Genomic DNA, 16,640 nt, shown 5'->3' with positions numbered 1-16,640 from the left:
ATTTACACAATATATGCTCAAAAAGGTGTGTCAACACGCTCCACACTCCCCAAAGAGCCAATGCGAAAGCACCTCAGGCCTCAACGCTCTATGGGCTCTATTTTAACAAACCTAACGCAATGGTCAATCTAAGCGCAGGTGGTAGCGCTATAGGTTCAGGGGTGTATCAGAAATATTTGAGCTATTTTCACTATCACAATTATCGCTGCACTTGCTGGTGTTGGCACGAAAGGGCTGGGTTTTGATGAATAAACAAGTTGTGGGTGTGTCGAGGCTTGGCCCCTCACTGGCCAATCAGAACGTGCTCCATGGTGAAATATGGGGTTGCTTCAAGTTTTGTATTTACAGTCTTTTATGTATTGCCTTGGAATCAACTCTAATTCCAATGTTAGTCCATTATAGTCTATTAAATGGCTTACAGAAATAAATAACAAAATGTAGACCTATCTTTGCTAAATACGTTAACTTGAACCCATTTGCAGTCCACATTGTTTTAAGTAATTGCATGGCTTCAATAGCATTCACACTGATATAGGGGCTAAGCCTACTGTAAATTGCATTATGGCTGAGCATGGCCAAGCCAAACATTGTCAATAAGCAAGATTCAATTCATTATTGATAAGGCCTAAAAGAGAACGACTAATTCTAATCAAATTCTAAACAAAACAACAAACTTGTTTTAAATAGGCAATGTCACACTTACAGGCACCATCATTTCTCCCGTGGGCATATAATATTAAAACAATGCAGAATATGGAGGGTTTTATGCACATCCAAAACAGGACCTGCATGGCTAAAATAATGTGGGCCTGCCTACAATACATAGATAAAATGTGAATGTCAGCTCACTGTTTTACTCTTCTCAAACTTTATATTTTAATAAAGCTTTGGTGATTAAGATTTATTTCCAAGCGGTCTCAGGAGGCAAACCCTTTATCGACAATCTTGACTACTTCACAATTGCATTGGGCAGGACAAAAAAAAGCCTAATTGAGAGGAGGGGAGGCTATGCTTGGTTTTTAACCAAATAAAACCAAATAGGAAAAAACGAAACTTTGTTATTCTAAAGGCACCAAAAGCACATTAGGCTACTCTTGTTCCATGCGCACATGGGCAGTGTGCGTCACGGCTGGATAGGCTGTGTTTCCGCTGTCAAATTTCATGCCATAAGCAACTGCATTACCGCTAAAACCAGCTTTTGATTGGTCTTAAATATCCCTATCAGCGCTGGCTGAAATTACCACTTTGAATCATGTTTTTAAGGACACACCTCAAATATTTTGACCCTGCCCATCTGAGCGCAAGCGAGCTGATATACAGTAAGACAGGTAAATTGCCGAACCTGACGTTAGGGCTGGAAAATGCCAGAGCGTCAGCTTCTACATGACAAAATTGCAATCTAACGAGCGTTTGACACTATCGCCACCTTAACGCCGGCCGAAAATAGAGTCCTATGTAGTATACTGCTATTACTAATGACTATTACTGTAGCTATTACTAGATTGTTACCTAACTATTATTACTATAACTTCTAACTATTACTATGACTAAGACTATAATAATAGTCATGATAATCCTACCAATCTACCAAGGAAGTTTACAATAGTCCTGGTCTAGGAGTGCTGTGATTGGACATCCAGGCCAGACCCCCAACAGTGCATGATACAAACCCTAGCTATGCTCTGACGTGAACATATGGCCAGGGGGGCCGAGCAGTGGGGAGCAGTCACAAACACTTCCTGTCTGTGAACCTCCTCCTCACACTCATACACCCACACACGCTCAGCCTGGACCTGCTGACCTCGACTAGCAGCAGAAATCAGCTAAACCATTTTGAATGCACGCTGATGTAAACTAATCACATTAAAAGTAGATAGGATTCAACCTAAAACCTACAACAACAAACAATCATGGTTAGAATAGGCCCGAACACTAATGTCTCCCCTCAGCTCAAGCCCCACCTCTCCATGGAACCCAACACCTGCACCTGTCACTAGAAAGCCCATGGAGAGAAATATCCCTATCTGATAACATTTAACACAGGTGTGTGTTTCAGTCACACACAATCAGTGCAGTGCAGGCGGAAGGCAGGCCTGTCACATGAGCACACACACGTGGCTGAGCTTGAATTATGCGCCCAGGCCCCTCTCCATAAAATCCACTGACAACTGACAAAACATGAGTCACATGTCACCTGACCAGATTAGCTCAATTGACAATTTGGCCTAATTCATCAGATAGGATTTGATGATAAGAGACCTGTCTCCCTCCTACAGTAAGAAACAGAAAGGCCTCCTTTAAAAAAAACACTACAAACTGATTTGCGGATTTGTAACAGAGCATTATTAAAGGGGCTCTGATATTTGTGTAGAATCTGTATAATTATTTGAGACAAAATACCTTCTGTTGAGAACAAATCAGGTGCAATAGCACATGATCCCTGAGGGCAGTGTTGCCTAAATGTGTGTAGTGTAAATATAGGCCTTACCTGTCCCTTTGGTGAGCTCCTTCTCACCCCCACTCTCTCTGTCTTTGGTTTGGTCCTCCTGTTCTGTGGTGGTCTCACTGGCAGCCTCCACATCCTCGCTCAGCTCTCCTGAAGGGGGAGGAGAGGATGGGATATGTAAATCAACACGCCATCAGAATTGGTGGAAGCACTTAAAGGGATAGCAGCGTTTTTTTTCTATAGGAGCTTACAACAATTACATTCGCTGACACGCAGTTAAAAGGTTACCAGACAAAGAGGGCGGGATCTGCTTTCTGCCCTGTGCTGCTTGATCACCATGAGTGCATTTTGCAATTTATTTTCATTAAAACAATAAAATTAGAGAAATCATTTTTGTTCATCAAAACAGAGATAGAGGAAATGTATTATATTTTCTCTCATCTATTTTCTCTGCTGTATCCACACTAATATGAACACATTTAGAAAATAATTACAGTTCATTTGAAAATATAATAATAATAATAATAATAATAATAATGATAACCATCATAATTTTTTATACAAGCCCCAAAGTTATAATTCTAAATTTATTCAAGACCATGACACAAATATCTTTATGGCTTCCTCTCTTTAATATGGACATAAAACTGCAGAAAACCGCACACATGTGGTAGAGACATACACACATTTTCAAATGCGGTTTGCAGTATGCAGACAGGAAAAATAATTGTGTGAGGAGCGTGTTTCTAGAGAGAGACCTCTCTCTCTTTCTCTCCTTCTCTCTCTCTCCCGCTTTCTCTCTCTCCACATACATTACTGTCCCCAGCTGCAGTCTGCTAGGCTACTTACCAATACAGGGCTCATTTCACCTCTACTTCCTCACTATTGCAAAATAAAAAATCATAAATATTTAAAACTTTCAGACCGGCAATTCATTAGATTTTTCTGCCAAGTCAAATACAGAAATCCCCTGTAATGACCTTAAAAGCCTCAGCTCAATATATCAGCCCATTTAAAAGCATTGAACTCCAAACAATGGATATCCGATAATGCCATCTGTAAGTAACGCAGCGAGGGAAATATGGCAAAAAACTGATAATAAAAAGGGCATCAATCTTCTTTATTTCTCTCCAGTGCCCCGCTGAGCAGCCCCTTGGCCTGTTAAGTTTGTTTAAAAGTAGTGCGACTAGCACGCAACAGCATTGATTTGACAACAGTAAACTGGGCCACAGTCAATAAGGCCTATCAGTTACTACACAAGTCAGCTAATTCTCAGCAAATGTACTTAAATGTTCTTTTGAAAATGCTTCCACTCTCAGGTCTCTACTCGACAGTCTATTGATATATTGACAATGCTACAACAACATCCACTGAAATATCCTGTTCACATATTCAGCCCTGCAGTCAACACACATCTGATCTGAGCTCACCACTTGACAAGCCACTACGTACATGACTTTTATGGCCTCATATGATCTACTATAGCACTTACACTCCTATACTGTAGTTACCAACTATGTAACCTGGACCGAAACACAGACCCAAAGCCCCATCAAACTTTACTAGCACAAATACCCTCTAAAAATGGTTTCTGGATAGAACATTTTGAATCAAATCAAAGATTTACATTTCACTACCAGCACGGTATGGTTAAATGCTTTATTTTGTATTATCTCTATTCATTCATGACTGGCAATCCGTGAAGTACTTCAAACATTTCAATCTCCTTCAGTTCTCATGGTAAATAGATATTTCCTGTGCTTCCATATTCACATGTAATCAAAGAGAAATGAAAGCTATATGACGAGAGACACATTATAGCGTGTGTAAAGTGATTACACATTTAGATCAGGCTGAAATTGCGATGATAATGTGCTATTGGAGTTCTGCTATCCTAATCACTGATGCACCAAGAGAAACACACTCACTAAAGACAGCAATAACATATAACTCAATACTAGAATATAATATTCCATCTTACAAAATAACCTATGAGTTTGTCAATGTGATTTTCTCACTGACTTAACAAAAGGTTGGATTTAGAGGCCTGAGCAGTGCTTCTTACTGTAAACTGATGATACCATATAAGCACGCATCATAATTGCAATAACTATCATTATTCCAGTTAAGATAATAACTACAGCATTGAGGAGATTGTCAGTGACAAAGCTTTAACTCAGTAGAAAACACCTCTGTGTCATGAGGCAAGAGCAATATCCTGGCGTTCCTGACTGTTTCCCAAAGTAAGAAGCCCCTCTCCTCACAACAAAATGATTGGTGTATGGATTATGTTGTTAGACATTATTACTAGCAGCAGACGGTGATCCTATGTATAAATGAAGGTATTTAACAGGGATAACTGGCTCCCAGTAAAAAGCACATTTAAGTGTTCCCCAGACCCCACTTGCATAAATACAATTTTTCATTATTTTATTATTGACCATGTTTCTATTATGTTTCCAAGGCAACCTGCAAGTTCCGTCCAGCGTAGCCCATCCTGTGCTGGCGAGGCGGTTCTAAAACATCACCCGGTAAACCAGAAGAGAGCCGCAGCCTAGCCCCAAAATCCCATCTAACTCCAGCCTGCACAAATCCACACAACTCCCAGAGAATTAGAATACCACACACCGCAGAGCTCAGATTACAAAATAATCCCCAGGTAAATTTGTACACCTTTAAAAAGGGGCTGCATGTCATTCTGAGCTGTCCTACTCTTACAGTGTCTAATTCCACACCTCCACACTTCAACATGCTTTTTCAGGAACATTGCAGTGATCCACAGTCCAGATTTTAACTCTATTCAACGTCACTGAATACAACAGCTGTCACCTCAGCATTCTCCAGACGGATCTCTTGTGGGGCGTAGCAGAGAGAGCTCCCCCCAGCCTCTGCTGCCTGCCTGCCTGCCCCCTCTCGCTCACAACACTTCTTCATTTTGGTTTTTAATCAAGATGTATGACACTTCCACCACACAACGCACAGTAACCCCCCATAATGAATGTAGAAATGCAGACATTTAATTCCACGAGCGGCACTACATCTTTAAGTGGCAAATGACTGTGCCTATTCCTCATCTCATCTCCAACGGTATTACACAATGATTAAAGCCGGGTCCAGACATAATTAATGAAAGGTCACAAGTGGCCTAAGAGTAGGATGCAAATGGAAGAGCCACTAAAATGGACTCATAGATTAGGACTGGAAATAGATGGGGAGAAACACTCAGAGCTATGGCAATAGGCCATTTCTAACCCAAATTGTCCAAATGTAAAGGACAATAGCCTGGAGGTTGTCGTCTAATTAATTGTCTTCATTAACCCTCCTCATACAATGATATTAAACTGTTCCGTTAATCTAATCAGGCAAGCTGAATAAGCCCCCGCTGCAGACACACAGATTACAGCCCATAGAAATATCAGCCCTCCACTGCATGTCAACGGGAGACAGTCCACATTCTCTCCATCCTACCAGCTCTCTGTCTGCAGAAGGCATCACAGACACAGCAGCCAGGTGAAATGGTGGGACATGGAGAAGAAAATAAAACCTGAAGCATCTATTTCCCCCCGGCACATACACACGCTCACACACACAGCACGCACACACACACACACACAAACATACACATACACACACAAACACACCACACAAGCGGCTGCCGCTCTCCTTCTCGCTCTCTCTGCCTGTAAGTGCAGGGGCTTAGGCAGACCCATAGGTGTCACCCTATACAAGCCAGGAGAGAGCGAGGTACTCACACACATTAATGGGGGGTGGGTGGATGAGGAGGGGGAGGTGAGAGAGAGGAGCGGCAACAGACAGACACAGGGAAGGAAAAAGGAGAAGAAATATGTGGAGATTAAAAAAGCAGATGTTATGCAGGAAGCGTCCGGTGAAGATGAGACTGTGAAGACAGTGTGATAACCTTCAGATGAGGCCGAACAGCCTTCCTTCCCCCAGAAGAACAGTGATTACACTAATACTAATCACACTGACAGGCACAAACTGACTAATAAATAATAGATGGTAACCACTGCACTTTCCAGCACTCCTTCTGAGACTGAAATAATGACATATATAGACAGTGTACATAGAAATCAGCCAGTCAAACTCCTCCTCCATCCTCTGTTGCAGCTCAACACATGCTAAGCTAACAGCCATTATATTAACAACCCACACAATAATCCAATCCTACCTGCTGCAAATGGCTCCAGTGCTCCTCACACACAAGTGAATCCCTGCTCATTTTTTGCATGTCTGTCTGTCTCCCTTTCATGCTCAGCAGCAGACTCCTCTGCCTGCCCCTGTCTGTCCCTCTCTCCTCTCCCCAGTCCTAGAGTACCAGGAGCGGGGGTTGAGCTGTACCTCTCCCTCTCCTCTCCCCAGTCCTAGAGTTTTAGGAGCGGGGGTTGAGCTGTGCTAGTCACTGGTGCTCCTCTGTAGTGTGGAGCTGGCTGTGTGTCGGAGCTCTCATTACTCTCATTATGATTATTGAGGCTGTTGTTATCATTTTAACCAGGTGTCACAGCGCTTCAACTGGAAATCAGGGGTGCACTTCCCCCGCTTTATCCAGCTCCGGACAGCTTCCTTTTCTTTAACGCCGCGCTGTCGGATAAAAAGCAATCTTATTTCACACCTCACAGACTATCTTTCTCCCCTACTTCTTTCTTTTAAAACCCCCCCATGCTCCCCCCATCATCCCTTGCACCCCATCCCCATATCAAAGCTGGCCTGACTCCGGACTGGGGGGTGTCAAATGAAAGTGACAGGAGGGTACCATGGGACAATGGGACACAGGCCCCATGCTGGGGGCTTTCATGCATTGTCCGCTCCTCATATCAGCACCTCTCTGCCCCATACGCAAGCCCCCCTACACAACACACAGAAAAACACTCCCACCCCTCCCAAAAAGTATCCTCGCCCCGGCCCAGACCCCTCCTCACGCCTTCCCTGATGAGCTAGCTGTCAGAAAACCACGACTGAGTAAAACATGGCCCACTCCCTAACCAGAGAGGTGAGGGGTTAGAGAGGTATGGGCCATCACTTAGCAATAACAGTCAGCCACAATATATGATACAACCACAGTACCACAAGGCAACTACACCGCCATTCAAACACTGCAACAAACTGCTGATATCGAAATCTAATATAAGATATAAACCAAAAAATATATAAAAGTGATATACAAAATATAAGTGATAAATGCAGAATTAGTTATTTAAACAATATTAAAATTAAAATTAAAATGTGTTTGTGATTAATATTTAATAATATTTAATACTTAGTGGATGTCGACAGCAAACTTCCAAAGTGATTGTAAATACAAGAGTAAGATACAAGCGGAAATAAAGCAAGTCAAACATGTGGTGAGGATTGGGTGAAGCCCCTGCTACCATAAACACAGTGTCTGATTCATGCGCTCTGAGACTTAGCATCACACCAACACAGTGCACATGCTGACCAACTGACTGACAAACCACACACATTCAAAGAGGAGTGTCTTGTATCTATATTGCTCTTTCAGTCTCTCAAACCTCTCTCTCTCACACACACACACACACATACATATACACTCCTCACATTTAGGAAGGAAAAAATAGTACCTCTTTGGTTTAAAGGACCGCGGTGTCTCTCTGCCGGTGTGGGACTGAGTTACGTGCTAGATTCCTGACCTGTCTAAGGGAGGACATGGCACTCTCTCCCCACTGGCCCTGCCGTGACCTCACCATCTAAATGTGAATGAATACTTTGTGTCTCCATGGGGCTGGGGCCTGGGGGCAGGAGGGAGAGGTGCAGGAGGAGCAGGCAGAGGAGGGAGGGAGGAGGAGGAGGTGTGGGAGTCTGGGGTTAGGGCAGCTAATAGCAAAAAAACTTTAAACAGCAAGTTAATCACAAACAGCAGGGATAGCTCACACTGCCTTAGAACAATACCAGTGGGCCCCCTCCCCTCTCTCTCTCTCTCTCTCTCTCTCTCTCTCTCTCTCTCTCTCTTCCAGCACTCCCCTCCTAACCCCCCCGCCATGCCCGACCAACCCCCCTAAGCCTTCCAAGCAACACTTAATTTGATCCCCCTTTCAAAGTCACTGGCCATTTCAGTGGACATTCAGCCTTTATTCAGGTCACCGAGGGTCACGCAGACTGAATTATTTTATCTGCAGCAGCGTCTAATAGGGGGAAATCTAATTTACACATGCCGCCGGAATATCCTGTTATTCTAAATAGACATCACTTTGTTTCAATACCTGATGTGACACTGCATCGCAAACATGACATGTCTAATGCAATGGATGCTCTACATCTCCCATAAGTAGGGAGCTGTAAACAGGACATAAATCGTGATAAACAGCTCCTCTCCCTTCAAAATAGAGCTCACATAAAACCACATATGACTATCTAATTGGACAGTATACTACACACAGCATATGCTAATTTTAAAAATAGCATGAAGTATTTTCCCTAAAGTAATTATCTCATAGGAATTAATACTAATTAGTAGAATTATTGCTTGTGTTATTGATATTTAGACACATTATAAATACATCTGTGAATAGTGGTGTTCTATTTCTTTTTTCTTTTGTGTTTTAGTGGAGTGATGGAGGAGAGGAGCGGGGGATGTAGGTTAATGTGCCTGCACAGGGACTGAGCATTCAGGGATCACTCTCTCCAGCTAACCTCTACACACACACGTATACAGACAGAATACACACACGCAAACAGCTCTGACTGGCCATTACGCTGTGTCCTGTATGATGGTAGCCTTGCATATACACACATTATGGACAAAGGAGGATGCAGACTGTGCTTTTCCCTGGTAGGCGATGGGCTAAAAGCCTGGGCAGGAGGCAAAGACATCACCGGACACACTACTGCTCACACGTCTCTCATCTCCCATGCCTGGGGGAGATCTGTCCTGCACAAAGAGAGCATAGACACAGCCACTCTCACTCTACTACCCCATCACTCTTCAACTCCCCACCCACCCCCACACACACACACCCAACCATGCATTTATGTTTATCTTCCACCCCTTCCTGTCTTTCTTTTAAAATCAACCCATTTTCTTAATGCATCCCTCTTTTCCATCATCTCACACCACAATAGCTTCACCTATTTCTAGACTATTGAAGGGGGGCTAGCTAAGCAGGATCCAGGGGAGGGGGTAGGAAAAAAGCATCACCGCTGTCATGAAGGGCAATCACATCAACTCTGAAATATTCACCAGTGGGTCGGAAAATGCGATGGTACAGTTGTGACAGGCGAGTAGCCCCCCCCTCATCCTCCCCCTCCCTCTCCCCACTCCCCATCAGGGAGGAAGCATGGCGGGCACGCTGAATATGTATAACCCGGAAAAAATGTATTGATTTTTCATTTGGCAAAAAAGGGACATAAAAATCACATAACCTGAAACTGTCACAGCTCTTTTGTTCATAGCTCATCTCTCCCGATGTTTGGCTTTTGCCACAAACTCCCTTTAATTACCAGGTACAGCACAGCACAGCACAGCTTAGCTTCAGAGCCTCACTCTCTCCACAGAGACACACACACAGCCACACAACACAGCCCGCTGTACTTAACAAGACAGCACCATTTTTACATCCACACATTTATTATATATGATCTACACCAAGCTGCTTTTGTTTAATATCTGACAAATAAAGCAGACTGAATGTGAATATACACACTGCATTGTTTTATATACACAAATTATGTCTGCTGTAGAAATTGAATGCTAACAATATAATTGAAGAAGCCCTTGAAAAAATATTATTTCATATACTGTGTGTGAGTATTTTTATATTTAACTTGATGCTACTTTACATTCACATTCTGCAGCCTAGTTTACTAAGAAGCTTCGTTTCAATGTGGAATTATTGATATAGGCTTCTCCAGTCCTACCGCACAGCAAGATGGCAGGTATGTGTGCATACGCGTGTCTGTGTTGTCCATTACCAGGTTCTTATCTGTTTACGCCTCTTTTTAGAACTACAGACCCACCAGTACAGCGGGCCGTCTGAAAAAGAGCTCTGCCTGACGGTTTATCGAATGGCCATTTGCATATCTTTGTAGTGCATCCATCTGCCTGTGGATCGCTCTTTGGAGGTATCAGCTGAGAAAATCAATGTGACCATGGTTGGATGTATGTAGCGCCCACCTCGATGTGTTAGGAGTTCAGCTCACAGCATACAGCTCCCACATGCCTCAGTCTACACCAGTCCTCCCGGTCCTGCCACGTACATAAACACACACAAACACACTACCCACAAGCCCTCTCTCTCCAGACTGGGCCCTCCCGCATGCCTGCCTCTCTGGCTCGGAGCACACGGTCAGCACCGGGCCTGACGGGCTGCTTGTTTATAAAAGCGTACGCCTAGCTAGATAAAACAGAATTTACTAGGCTTATGAATACCAATATGGCTAATCAATTTTATTAAAAATATAAGATATGGGAGTTATCATTGATGTGTTTGCTTTCCAATGCTATCTGTCTGCTATGCCTGCTAAATCAAATGTGTTGGAAGGATATCTTACTGGGGTAAGGATGGAGAGTTGGTTCAGCACTGAACTGAACTGGACAGGGGAGTGTGTTTTAGTTGGGTCAGTGTGACAGGGTGTCAGCCTGCTGTCCAGTGCTGACAAGCCAACGCCAGGGCACAGCCAGGCCAGCCCACAGGGTGACAGGAGTGTGTATGTGTGACTCACTGAGCACAGTGACAGGTCAACCTAAATGTACCATCCCTCAGGATAACACTTACACTAAAGCTCAGTCCAAACAGTAACACTGTGGCCAAGTACTGAGGATATGATGCATTACTGTAGAGGAGAATATAGTGGATACACTGGGTACCCTTTCCTTCCTTTCCATTACTGGGTCTGTGTCATCAGGATTCAACCCCAGTTGGCTGCTAATAGCAATCTGCTAAAGGAATTCAATGAATACATTGTGGAGGCACTTTAAAACATCCACAAGACTGCCACCACTTATTGAGAAAAATTCCACTCCTTCCACCCTCTATCAGGTCGGTTTCTAATACAAATCAAACACGGGAGCTTACTTTCTCCATTTGTCTTTCTTTCTGGTCCTCTTTGCATATCCCATCCATTACTTTCACATGAAATATGAAAAGGCAATATCCTCTCTGTGTTTCTAGTGAAGCGTAATGTGATTGTGTTGTCATTTATAGGAAATAATCGCAAACCTCTCTTTCATTTTCCAGTTCAAATAACCATGAAAAATTAGCCTGCAATGTCAGAGGGGACAACAAAAGGGACGCGCACAGACTATCGCTTCACCACCACGCTTGACATTTCTCCTTGATAGGAAAATGGGTGGTTGTTTCTAGCTTTCTTTTTTTATCCTCTCCTTTTCTTAATTAAAAAGTTCTGCACTTTGATCGGAATAAATCTCTCCTTGTTCGTTACTTGGTGTGAAGATTGGGTTTGTATGAGTGGGTGCGGGTGGAGTGTGGGGGGGGGTCATACTCTGGTCCCCCTCTGCCCCTCATCAGCACCTCCACCCCTTTCTGCTAATTGCTGTCCGTCCGTCCGTCCGTCAGGAGAGGAGATGTCGCCAGACAGCCACGGTGGGGCCTTGGTCTCCGTGGCTACGTGGCTGCAGCCTGGATAAATTATTTAGCAGCTATCAGACTCCCTGGCAGCAGAGCAGAGCCAGTCCCAAAAACACACACACACTCAGGACGTCATGTGTCACAAGGCCGTCTCAACCCATCAGCATTTAGCCCTACAAATGATAACAATCCACCAGATCTCTAACTGCACCAACACTCACACAATTATCCCCTATCAGCAGTTAGTGGATCATTTCTATTTAGAGAAATCTTTATTTCCAGTGTGAAAAACTATTGGTAATTGGATTGCTTTCTGTATTACTGCCATTTGAGACCAGCTTAATAGGCACACTGTGTTTTCCACAGTAATTACGCACAACATACTCAACCCATCTTGGTTTAACAGTGCAATTATTACAGATAGGTCTTATCAACTACGCTTATTTTGTGTTCACAGCACCTGATAAAAATAATACAAAATTAACTGCAACATATTGTCGCTTGTGGATTGTAAATAGGTACTGTCAAAACAAAACTGCTGTCAGTGAAGTTAAATCTTTCACTGAGAGTCACAAGTCACTATCATCTACCATCGCTTCTAACAAGCCATGCACTTCTTCATCTCTGAAATCATCCACTAAAACAAATAAATTGCTTAATGAAAAGCGATTTATCAATCCTAAACCCAAATGTACCCCCAGAATCTCAAGGTTAAGTGATTATTCTTACTCCTGCAGACTGAACCACTGGTGGTCTGAAACACAGAGGGGTACAGGGTACAGTAGAGGACTGAACACAGGTGGACACGTTTTACTGAGTAAACAGGCATGTCTCTGAACAGCCCTAGGGTCCTGGGCAGTAGTCCGTGTGTACAGTGCACTACTAACTGCACAGTGTAAACAGAGAGTGTTTGAGACTAGAGCTGTCTCTTTGGAAACTGGGGTCGTCACTCCACTCTGGTTGGTAGTTTTGTTACCCCCTCGTGATTCCCTTCACTCAACAGAATGTTTGCTCATTTACATATTTCTAAAGCAGGATTTCATCTGGCATTATAGTTTGTGATGCATATAATGAGATTTCCCTCTGAAAAAGCTAATGAAAAAGACTCATCTCATGCAATTAGCTGCTGCTTTCTTTCTTCACTTCTTGTCATGTATTAATTCATTATCACATAATTCTTACACTATTTATTTATTTGATTATGCACACACCTTAAAGCCTTAATTACAAAAGGGACTAGGAGCCAGAGGAAGGGATGCAATGCACCAACTCATCTATCAGTCGATCTAGTTATCTGTTTAATCTCAACAGTATATCCATCCAATCTCTTATCAGCCTGTAGTAATCTGAAGCTAATCAGTTTACCAATTTGCTGTATGGGCGCAAGCTCATCTGAGAAAGAAGAGAGACAAAAAAATGCCCTGAAAATCTAATCTTGTCAAAGTAGGCAGAATTTGGCCTACACAATTCCCTTGCCCTCCCATCCGAACGCTCTCTCGCTTTTCTTCCTCCGTCTCTGTGCATTTCCTCTGGAAGTCCTTATAATGTAAACTGACTGCAGTTCCACAGCCGGTTCAGCTGCATTCAGCTACACCAGCTTGGGTCACATGTGTCAAGTGAACACACTTCATTTCTTTTCAATTTTACCCCTGCTCACCGTTTGGCCTTTAACTGCAGCCAGACTGCAATGGAGACTTAATTCTTAGCTGAGACCCCCAAACCCTACACATTTTAAAGTAGTTTAATGTTGTAATTTACTCCGGCTAAATTACTGTCACGCCCTGCTGTCACCTAAGACAACTACTTCCTGTAGTTCGAGACCAGGGTTTCCCAGACGGTCTGTGTTCATGCTATGCTTAGTGGAATTGTGTCATTGTGTATTCAGGACCCCTATAATTCCTCATGCACATGTCATAACAGAGTGAGTGAAAAGGGGCTGAGATCTGGTGGTGGTGCAGAGCTGGGTTGCGGACTGAGGCGGCGCTCTCCTGAGGAGGGGAATTGAAGTGATTACAGTCACACACAGCTACTCAGTGAGTTATCTTTGGCTCCTTGGCGAGGGGAGAGGAAAGAGCAGTGAGTGATCACACCGACACGGCCAGAACATAGAACAGCTGCTTTACAATAACCAAAAGCCAAAATACCTCTGACCCTGTTCATGTAGTATTTACTCCTCCACGTTACAGCCCCTCACCTCCATCACTGAGCCCAGGACAGCATTCCCTCAGTACAGACCAGAACAATGACTCACTATCACTGGGGAGAGATACAGGTTTAATACTGTAGTTAGAAACACACACTACACAACCACAGTTAAGAAGTGCACTACTATGGGAAAGGAGACATTATTAAAGCACCATTCCCAACGCCCTTGGATACTGAAATGGAGGCCAATTAAATGGCTTGGCGGCATCCATTTTGTGCCGAGTGAACAGGTATGAGCAGCGGAGGGGAGGAGAGGGGATGGGGGGAGGAGGGGAGAGCTGAGTTGCACAGACAGTGCCGTGTGCTCGGCCCATCAGCAGGCTCTGCTAAATAGGCTTATTAATTTATGCAGTGTGGGGAACATTATGAGGGATGCGCTGCCACATAATTTAATATTACTTTCTAACTTTCAGAGGAAACTGTTAGCCTAATGGTCTCAGGATCACATCAGCAGCATTTGTGAAATGAAAGGTTAGCCAGCGCGTTCCCTCCTCCTTGCTCCTCCGTTTAGTGCTGACGGTGCACACAGGGATGGAAATGAGCGGGTGGGCCAGAGCCTTCGTTAGTCCCTGGATTAACAACCCCTGCCCTGGCCCTCTGAGACCACGGCCTGCACCGCTAAATTGGTCCTGTGGTACACCGCTCGCCTCCGCTAGGCTAGGTGCCCCACGTCTAGCCTATTTCCCTGTGCCTTGGTATGCATATAGCTGTAGCTGTAGCTGTTAGCACTGTTGTTGTTTGTTGTTGTTATTGTCCCCGCTGCAGAAGACCCTTCTCTTTAATTAGCGAGAGGGCTCGTTTGGGAGAGTCGGGCAGGTAGGGCATAAATTATTCATCCCAGAGGCACCGTTTGGGCGATAGCTGATGTGGAGACCAGTGAAGGAACTCTTAACTAGCAGATGCTTCTCTCCTGAGGGCCTCTGAATAAACTACTGAAACATCTTCTGAACCGTGTGTCAGTTATCAAGAGAAATGAAACACTAATCACTAAGACGAAGCAACACACCCCCCGCAATAAATAAGGACCTCTGTGGATTCGGGGTGCTTTCCCATTCCAAAATATTGTGGCCTTCAGTTCAAAGTTCATAAGGCCTGGGCCTCCCTCCCTTCTGCTCCCTCCCTCCCTCCTGCTCCCTCCATCCCTCCCTCCCTTCCCTCCATCCATCCAGCCCAAGCCTCTCCTCTCATGGCTCCAGCCAGGACCAGCAGCCTCCTGAGAAGGCTGTGATAAGAATTCATTTCTCCCAATTATGTGCTCTTGTCTACTGCCTCAGTTCATCAGTTCAGTGCAGCCAAGTCAATGAAAGGGCCTGTAATGAAGCAATCAGATGCAGGCTGGTTCCCTGGGCCAGGCGCTCTGTTCTCCGCTCCCAGACCCCAGCTCCCAGTGCAGGGGGCGGAGGGGGTACATATGGAGACAGGCTGCACACTGGCATTAATTCATGGCCCTGTCTTCATAGACTGGAGGATAAGCGGCTCTCATATGTGCTTCAACCTCAGGTCTCCTGTCTCCTGTGGGTTAAGAGAGTCGGCCAGTTCCACAGACTTCCATTATTGTGGCTGAACCGGCCACTAAACCGGCCAATCGAGTTTGAGCAGGAGGATGTGTTGCTGTCACCTGTGGAGGAGGGTTGATGGAACGGCAGCGGAAGGCTGTGCCAAGGGCTCCCTCTCACTCTCTCTCTCTACCCGTTTGCCTCTCTCTCTCTCTCTCTCGCTCTATCCCACCTCCCACCTCTTTCCCCCTCCAACATGTGGAACCCATTACGGGAAGTTTGGGAGAGGAATGCATGTGTTGAATCTTAATCTGTGCCTTAAAGTGGAGGATTCTGGTTCTCTTTTGTCTCCTAATGCTGTGAAAGTTCCATCTCAAATTAAAAAGGACCCGTTTGATCTACCTAATATTGTTTTCGCTCTCTTCAGGAGATGGAGAGAGTCCAAGTTATCTCTGATCCCACAATGTCCTGTCCCCCCCTCTTTCTTTCCCTGGATCTTTATTTCACACACACAGGCACATGGCTGTGCTATCTTACGAGCTTTTGAAATAGTCAGAGTTCAATGTTAGGGCACAAAAAGTCTGTGCTGGTATTTTCTTTTATTAACACCACAAACAAACATCAAAATACAAAGATTATTTTAAAATCAGGCAGCTTAGTTCCAAACTAACAGCACTTAAAACCCCTATGGCAACAAAAACTCCTGAATCGTTATGAGTAATGATAATAATGATAATATTTCCTGTTCAACACAATCATCTCTGGAGGAGGTAACTATGCTGTTTTTATTGAGCAATCTTGGCGTAAGATTAAAATAAAATAAGAAAATATCACAAAAACATATTCCAAAATGCCTGCTGTTTGTCAGAGTCATAGTGTAAAGCATTTATGATATTCAACTCTACACATGAAGCACATATCAATGTGATAAAG

General features: G+C 44.0%; 1 protein-coding gene across 1 annotated transcript in view; it reads right to left on the bottom strand.

Annotated features, from left to right (window-relative positions):
* The window catches only part of LOC121548458 (zinc finger homeobox protein 3), a 163,214-nt gene that overhangs the window by 31,148 nt on the left and 115,426 nt on the right, over nucleotides 1-16,640 (bottom strand). The window contains 1 exon segment of the mRNA XM_041859877.2: nucleotides 2,489-2,596. Within this exon segment, the coding sequence (XP_041715811.2) occupies nucleotides 2,489-2,596 (108 nt within the window).

The sequence above is a fragment of the Coregonus clupeaformis genome, chromosome 33 (assembly GCF_020615455.1).
Source record: "Coregonus clupeaformis isolate EN_2021a chromosome 33, ASM2061545v1, whole genome shotgun sequence".
NCBI classification, from domain to species: Eukaryota; Metazoa; Chordata; class Actinopteri; order Salmoniformes; family Salmonidae; genus Coregonus; species Coregonus clupeaformis.
This window is presented reverse-complemented; position numbering and strand designations above follow the sequence as displayed.